At 41.4% G+C, this 8,846-nt stretch overlaps 1 protein-coding gene across 1 annotated transcript in view; it reads left to right on the forward strand.

Moving 5' to 3' along the window:
• The window catches only part of JARID2 (jumonji and AT-rich interaction domain containing 2), a 229,731-nt gene that overhangs the window by 214,868 nt on the left and 6,017 nt on the right, over nt 1-8,846 (forward strand). Inside the window, exons 14-16 of the mRNA XM_009637944.2 lie at nt 1-94; nt 945-1,127; nt 7,366-7,496. Of these exons, the coding sequence (XP_009636239.1) occupies nt 1-94; nt 945-1,127; nt 7,366-7,496 (408 nt within the window). The remainder of the gene's footprint in view (nt 95-944; nt 1,128-7,365; nt 7,497-8,846) is intronic.

Genomic DNA, 8,846 nt, shown 5'->3' on the forward strand with positions numbered 1-8,846 from the left:
TGCTGCGGAGGAGAACAAACTTGATGATGTGGTACATACCCTGCTGCAAGCCAATGGCACTCCAGGGCTGGAAATGCTTGAAAGTAATGTAATGGTAGGTTAACACTGGGAGATGTATTCCCATCTGAGAACCCGAGGCTAATCAGAAGGCTGGTTGGTTGGGGATTTATTTTGGTTTTGTCTTACACTACAGTAGAGGCTGTTGTTAAAATCCTGGCTACTTTCTACTTGCAGTGTTTACCCACATGGCATTTTTATAACAAGGCTCACATGTTAAAACATTGAAATAAAAATAAATGTGACAGTGTAATACATGTCCATTTTTAATACTGTCCATAATGTATTTAACCTCACAAAAGGGAGTGTTTTGTAATCAATTAATCAGCCATGATTGACATTTTATGATGCCAGCATGGATATGAGAAGCCTAATACTTCAAAGGATTTTGAAGTATTTTTGGCTCCCTTGTTTATTTGTGGATAACAATTTCCATTTAGTACATTTAAGTACAAATTTGGGAGCTCACAACAAAACCAGCTCCCTCAGCTATCCGTGTTAACATCTCTAACAGAAGTGCAGTAGCAAAGTAGATTCAGTGCCAAGTCTGAAAAGATCTAGATGGAAAACCGAATGGCCTGCGTTACTTTCTGTAGTAGTAGATAGTATTGTTTTGAGGCTTTGTGTTTGAGGTTGTTTGGCAAGTGAAAGTTTAAACTGTTGGTTTTAAAAGAGCCACTTCTGTAATTCTCACTCCAAACACTAAGCTTCAGCATGTGCAGAAGGGAAGAGAGAGAACACGAACAGAGCTGAGCTGTGAGGAGAGCACAGCTTTTCTCCACAACAAGTAGCATGTGGCAGTATCCAGCAAGTAAGAGAATCTAACTGTAAAAGAAAGTTCTGATTTTTTTTCTTTTTTTTGTTGTTTTGCTTTTATGTCTTTCTAGATCTCCCCAGAAATCTTGTGTAAGGAGGGGATCAGAGTGCACCGTACTGTACAGCAGAGCGGGCAGTTTGTTGTCTGTTTTCCTGGATCCTTTGTGTCTAAAGTGTGTTGTGGCTATAGTGTTTCTGAAACAGTGCACTTTGCTACCACCCAGTGGACAAGTATGGGTTTTAAAACAGCCAAGGTAAGTTGAGAAAAGGCGTCAAAATGGATTCACAGCCCTGCCATCCATAACGACAGCAAACCAGACATTCCAGGATTGATAGTGTTGTGAGACCAGTACCACTGCGTCTATTTTTGTGGACTACTCAATAAAAAAAGGAAAAAGTTCTGCAAGGCATAAGACAGTCCAGTGTTTTTAGAAAAGCAACAGAGGTAATAATTGATAGCTAAAAACTTCTGTATATTTGAAAAATTCAGAAGATTATTATGCCTGCAGACCAGTTTGTGAGGAAGCTTTTCAAAAATCCCTTCAGAGCTAATGATAACATATTGTATTATGCTTACTAATTTTTTAAGTGATGTTTTCTAGAACCATTAGAATCTCAGGTGCAAATATCTGAATAACTGTGCTTGTTAGCTCCTATGATAGGCAGAGTCAATTAATACTCACAGCTGTATTGCTTGTCTTTCTCTGCCCCTTCATTCAGGAAAAGCTGTTGATCAGGGCAATTTCAATTTTAATCAACTTGAAAATCCTTAGGTTCACTGACCAGCCCATCCGATACTAAGTTGTAAATAAAACAAACTTCCCGTTCCCTTTTCACACAGCTGAGGCAAGTTGTCTGCAGAAACAAACAGGTGAATTGCCCAATCGTCATGATTTTGGCTACATTTCTCTGTTCCTGGACAAAGAGTGTACGTCACTAATTGCGTTCCCAACCTCCTCAAATATACCATGTGTTACAAATGCTATTTTGGTGGTGTTTTATAGCTAAGCCACTACTCAAGTTACCATTTTCAGCTTCAGACCAAGTGGTTAGTAAGTAATCAAATGTAATATGTTCACAGATAGGTTTTGGTTCTTTAGGGTTAATGGAATTCTTCCAGCCTGGTTATACTAACTGTATATTAACTTAGTTTGAAATAAAAGGTTATTTTATTACAGATTTATTTTGGGGGAAGGTGGGCGTTGTATATGTGTGTAGGTAAGGAATGAGAATCCTGAGCTAACCTTTTCTGTCTGAAGGTACACAGTTATATTATCTCCATATGCTGTATTTATTGCTCTACTGAACACTTGTTTGATATTGTGAAAATGCCACTCCTGTAAGAGACAGAAATCACTATGCAGCAATTAAAAAGCTCTTCTTGGTGCCTCAAATTCTGAAGAACAGTTTCTTTTAATTAATTTTTAAGAGCTTTGTGCTGGGTAAATATAAGCTGACTGAAAATCCAGCAGATTCCATTCTATGATAACCTACCTTGGGAAGTGAAGTGTCAGCTCTCACAAACTTTACAAGAACCACAGATAGATGTTTATATCAAAATAACTCTGGAAATACCTACTGCATTGTTCTTTTCCTTCTCCCTCTATTTTCCTCAAACTGTCCTATGTTCTTAACTCCCTTAAATTTTGGAAATTCTTCCTTGGTTCCTTCACTTTGCCAAGGCACTTTGCTATTTACAGAGGCTGGCTGGGATTGTGCTTTTCAGAGGTTGTGAGAAGTTCTGTGTAACGAGCAAGATCCCCTTTTTTGGACTGTTAATGAACTCTCTGACAAACAACTGTACCCTCCTGTCTGTCCGTTCTCAGCAGCAATATTGACAGTTATCAGCTGTTTGATACGTCAGCTTTGTTTTCATTCTGTGATACTGTGACCTGATTTTTTTATAGTGACTCTCTTTATATTACTAAACGATGTTGTTTCATTTCATGTACTGAATGACTGCTCAATCTCCTTTAATATATGGAAAAATGAAATTCTGCATCTGAAATTGCATTGATTTCAGTTTATAAGGAGTTGGGATAATTGTTGGAATAAAGGAGTTTGTATAAAGCCTGTATAAAGGGACAGACAGGTTTCACCTAAATCATATGTGGAACCAGGTTGCTGGCTTTTAAAAAACACCCGAAGAGCTCTTGAAATTTTAAACTAAGGATGAGGAGAAGGTTCACAGGTGTGGTGGAAGAGTTTGAGTTTGGAATGGCAAAGGGGTAACTCCATATCCTCAAATAAGGCATTGGGCAAAGTCAGTAAAACTCATTTAGGAAAACAGAATATTGGACTAAATGAATGCACTCTGGTCAAGAGGTTTGGAAATAAGAAGGAATGTCTGGTTTTAAAGGAGGGCTTTGGTGGCATAGGGCCCACCAGAAACGTGGTGGAAAGAAGAGACTCAGCTGGTACTGTAATACAAGGGGAAGAAGTACATAGGAAAGGTGGAGCTAGTCATCCAGTTGGAGCAGCACTGCTGCACACAGGAGAGAGCTTGCAGTCAAATAAGCCAGGTTTAACTCTGTCAGCAGTGACAGAATGCCTGTGCACTGATCTTCCCACCCTAAAGAGGAAAAGCCTGGTATTAGCATTGTGCTCCTGACTGTCCAGCCAAGATGCTAGCAGGGGCCACACAGTTGCCATTCCTTGGTTTCTGTCACAGAAGATGTCTTAGCCTGAGCAGACTGGGTTGCTTTCAGATGAAACCAAATGGGAAGAGGTGCTCCAGAAGTGCACCCCATGTCCTCCATACATCGGTGGCAGCGTGGCCACAGGACCAGGCTAGACTGCTCTGAAGTGAAGCCATCAGCTTTACACAGGCACGTCCTGTGGATGTTTGGGTCCTCAGCATCAGCTGTCTGGCTCTGCACATCCACTGCTCCCACTTCACCATACTGGATGGTGTGTAGACGTAGCCTGTGTCGTGCTAAAGCTGCAAGGGCAGGACATGCAGTGATAATGGGAAATGCTGGTCTCCTCCCCCGAGCTAGGACAGCGGTTGTGTTGGTATGTGGTGCCAGAACCAACATGGCTTCAGGGAGCAGGTAGCCAGGAAATCCACACGAGAAGAAACGTTGCCGCCGTGCTTCTCGGCAATGGTGGAGCCCAGTTCAAAACATCACTATCAAATAGCTGCGCTGTGATGGGAGGCAGAGATATTAAGAACCTTGAAAGAGCAGTAAAACACCATACATCCACTACTGTGGTGTTCCATTTCAAAAGACAGCCTCGCATAATGCCAAGGAAGCTTGTTAAATTGAGAATGCAGGCAGAAGGGTTACGTGTTTGCGTGCAGCATAGAAATTGTTTAAAGATGCCGTGTTAGAGGCTCACAACACATGCACATTCCCTAGCAAAAAACCCCAGAAATTCCAAAGGCAAATCCCACTAAACTTGGCATGGCTAAACACCAGGAGAAAGGAGTCTGTTTGAAATGAGACCAAAAAAATCCCTTTTGTGTCCAGAAGATGAAAATGCAAATAAAACAACCGCTCTAGCAAGATGCATGTAAATCCACACAAATGCAGACTAAAAAGAGAGTTCGAAGAGCAACTTGCTAAAGGCCGAAAGAAAAAATAAATGTAGAAAAGAATGTGACTGGGGCAATCGACATGGCTTCTGCAGCGAGGTCATGGACCCCAGGCCTTGAAACTTTTGGAAGGGTGGATGGCCAAAGGGATCCAGCTTGACAGAGTCTGTGAGCGTGTCTCAGAAAAGGCTTTTGAAGACGTTAACCTGCTGTGGGTGAAGGGGGAAAGTTCACACACCAAAAAAAAACCTGATTTAAACAGAAGCAAAGGATGGGAACAAATGGTCAGTTTTTATTGTGGAGGGAGGTCTTTTTCTGCGTTCCTCAGGAATTTGTACTAAGACCAGTACAGTTCAACATATCCCTAAATAACCTAGAAAGGGAAGTGAGTAACAAAACTAATCCTTTATGCTGCGGCTATTAATGGTAATGACAGCAAAAATTAAAGCTATGAGGTGTTACAGAAAGAATTCATGATACTGAGTGAGAAAATGGGTTGATAAATATTTAGAGACTCAGGAGTAAAAAATAATCCTAATTGGACAGACACAGTGATGGGCTCTGAATGAGCTCTTGCTACTGAGAAGAGAGGTCTTTGGATTCCTATGGAGCTGCCAGCCAAGTGCTCTGGAAACGCTTAAAAAAAAAAAATCTTGAATGTTAGGAATTGCAAGGAGAGAATAGAGAACAAAGCAGAGACATGGCTATGGCTCTGTGTAGGCTCTCGGTATGGCCATGGCTTGAATAATTGTGCAATTCTGAGTCCCTGATTGCAAAAGGAATATAGAGGAACTAGAAAAAGCACAGGAGGCATCAATGATTAAAGGTATGAATTAGCCCATGCATTACATATAAGAGGACTGCTCAGCTGGGAAAATCAATGACCAAGAGACGTATACGATAGTAAGATGGGATCACGAGTGGCAAGATGATAGGTAATATGAATGTTTGCTGTCTCTCATAACACTGAAGAACAGGCCATTAAAAGAAATGATCAGGCAGTAGGTCAAAAGCAAGGAGAAGTCCATTTTAAAACACTTAGCTGTGTATTTTCAGTACTGTATGGAAGAGAAAAACGTGCATGGATTCAGAAATTCAGATAAATTCAGATCCAGTGAGTTGTGCTGTGAATGCAAGCACAGACCCATCTCGGGCTGAGGGGGTCCCTGAGCTGCCAGCCTGCAGGAGCGCACCTCACTTTTTCCTCTCACCGCCCACTGTGGCCTTTTACCCTGGCCGTGTGCATCGCCTGTGTGGGCTTCTGCTCTGGCATGGGGTGGCTTCTTGCGCAGCCTCGGACAATACGCAACGCAAATCTAGCGTGCAACAAAACTTCCTCTACCACCTCTAAAGGTGCAGCTGTTCTGACCCCAGGCAGGCTCTAGCAGAACCTTCTGAAGAACGCTTTTCTTGCCTATGGCCCTCCTTTGAACGCTTTTTGGTTAGTAAAGGTTACTATATTAGTTATTACTTCAGCATATGCCATCAGTGCTATTAAAAATGATTAATTTTACAATACCTTGGTTCCAATAAAAGAAATGCCAAGAGCATGTAATTAGCATTACAGGGGTGAGGGGGAAAACAAAAAAAAAAAAGGTTAAAGATGAATCTTTGGTTTTGTTTGTGCCGAGTAGGTACTTGGTGGGCTTAACTCCTAACCAAAATGGCATCTTCACATTACACTCCAGTGTTCGTGTCATTTGAAAACTCTCTGACTCTACATAAACCAAACCGTTCCTCTTCAGGCCCTGGGAAAACTCGAGACTTTTCCCAACTGCACAGTAAATCAAGGAATTTGCCTACGTAAGATTTATCAAAAGGGTTTAAGCTACCAAAATGAGTTGGTTTGTACTGACAGGAATGAAAGACTTTTAAAATTTAAAATTTAAAAAATTAAAAATTAAAAGAATTTAAAGGCTTACACAGCAAGGAATCAGTAACAGGCAAAACTGAGCAGAACTGAAACCCCCTCTCGTGCCTGTTGTCTCTCTTCCCTGACATCTGCCCATTTTGCTAGTTGTTGTCTTTTTGACGCTTTAAAAGATGCAAAATAACAGCAGTCCTGGGCCTTAAGCGGGTCAGAAGACTCGATCTTACTGGGTGGCTGACAGTGCCAACAGTGTGTTACTGAGTTTAAGTGACTGGGTTACTCCTCGGGGTCTCCACAGGAAAAACGAATTTTTAGGGAGAGAATTTTGAGGTGTTTGTTGGTTCCTCCACTTCAGTGAACTGCATGCTAATCTATGCCTGGGCATCCTTCTCTTTATTTTTCTCATTTTCTTGACGTCTCTCCTGTCCTTGTCTTTTCCACTGATGAGGTTTAATTTTCTTCCTTGAAAAAAAGGGCACACCTGAAATGTGGTGATGCTGGAGCATTTGCGGTTTGCCCCATTCCCTTTGTATATGCAGACTTTGCCTCTCTTTTCTCTGCATTAAATTTCACAGTAAAGCATATTAAGAAAAGAGAGCATACAGACATATATACCCTCATGCATTGCAGATACCTTTTTGCTCTCTACAGGTGACTTGGAACGAAAAGGAAATGTTAGCTATGATGGGCACCTAGGGCATTCTCTGGGAAAGCAGTCGATTCTGCGTGTCTGGTAGCATGCGTTTGGTTTAAGTTTTCAAGGTTTTTTTCTGTGGCATTAGTTCACCTAAAGCACATGCAGAAAAATCTTCTTTCGTAGTCCTTTCAACAGGAACACCCAAATCAGCAAAGCACTTGGGCACCTGGCTTTCCACTGAAGGGACTGGTTCATAATCGGCGTTTACTTCAGTGTGAAGTTAGGTGCTGGATGTAAGTTAGGAGCATAAATACTTTATATTCGGACTATAGAAAGCTCTTGCTCTTGGTTGTTTTCAAAGCCTACTTTTTGCTACATTGAATTCATTCTTCATGACTTTTTATTTTCAAATTAGCCCAAGAACTAATTTGGCAATTTCTGTCCCAGGAAATGAAGAGACGACGTATAGCCAAACCATTTTCAATGGAAAAGTTGCTTTATCAGATAGCAACAGCAGAAGCAAAAAAGGAAAACGGACCGACTCTGAGTACGATATCATCACTTCTTGGAGAGCTCAGGTAACGAATTGGGGCCTGTTGTACCTATTTTGTTTTCATTGACAGACTCCAGAGGTGGATGACGTAAGTAACCGTTTCAGACGCATGTCTTTCACCTGCTTAACCAAGCAAAAGCCCAGCAAACGTACTTGAAGACAGCCACACGTGGAAGAAGCAGTTTCCTTGGCTGTATCTGATGTGAGAGTGCCCATGGTTAGGATGTCTTACTCCAAGAATTCCCTACTTTGGGCACTATCAAAGAATTAAAACTACAGTTTGCCTTGGGTTTTTATTTTCCTGATTTTTGGTGCTGAGAGTCAAGATTTCCTGGTGCGTTAGGCGAGCTGCATGGTGCCAAGTGGCTAAATACCTGTCTTCAGCTTGTCAGCCTCTTGGCATCAGTAGCCACTGTCAATCCATGCCTGTAATGGGTTTTGCACCAGGAACCCTTGTCTGCAGCATCAGGATGGCCACACTACAGTTGTAGAAGGTACTTTGTATACAGAAAGTTGTCTTGATTTAAACCACTGAGTAAATGAGCAGCTTATGCATGGGTGCTGACGCATCTTGCATTAGAACTTGAACATTTTAAAGAAAAAAAACTTCACACTTCTTTTTCTCTCCAGTATTAAGGAAACATGTCTAGGGTTTCTCTTAAGATAGGTAAAAAAAGAAAATATAATGTTGCCTGGCTTCCTGTGTAATGATCTTCTCTTTTGTTCCCTACCATGTAGTTGCTACCTATCTTTCAAGTTTGTGACAACTGGTACTCGAGATGTCAAGAAAGTTTTGATGAATGGAATCTACAAACTGTATTTAACTAACTAGCATGTTCATTTGGAAAATTTCCAGTGACATATTGAAGGGGAAAACAGCCCGTGTGTTGTTTTAGTGTTCAGAAAGAAATACAAAGAGGTGTGCTGACTGCTTTACCTGCAGCTGGTTCCCCTGTGGGAATAACCACTTCCAAGTGCATTTTTTTTTTTTTTTTCCTTGAAGAGGAAAAGTCCGCAAGTGCGAAAGGTGAAACAGAAATGTTGGTGCTGGCTGTTAGACCATCACTTCGACCTCTATCAGAGTGGTTCTCAAACTTGTTCTTATGCTTAGGTTGGAATTCTCTGGAGGATATCGGTCCTTCCTGTGGCTGCTTATGTAAAACAAAATTCCAAACAACAAAACCTGAAAAAACCCCCACAACCAAAGTGGAACACTGTACCATTTTTTTTTCTCCTTTGTTTTGTTTTGCTTGTTTTGTTCTGTCTTTTGCTGCCTCCTCTCCTGATCTGCCTTGGTTGCTCAGTTTGCCCATGCCATTTGCTTAGCTTGGCTTTCCACCCATCTTCAGCTGTGTCTGGGGGGGGGGTTTTTTAC

The sequence above is a fragment of the Egretta garzetta genome, unplaced genomic scaffold, assembly GCF_000687185.1.
Source record: "Egretta garzetta isolate BGI_Z169 unplaced genomic scaffold, ASM68718v1 scaffold14, whole genome shotgun sequence".
Lineage (NCBI taxonomy): Eukaryota > Metazoa > Chordata > Aves > Pelecaniformes > Ardeidae > Egretta > Egretta garzetta.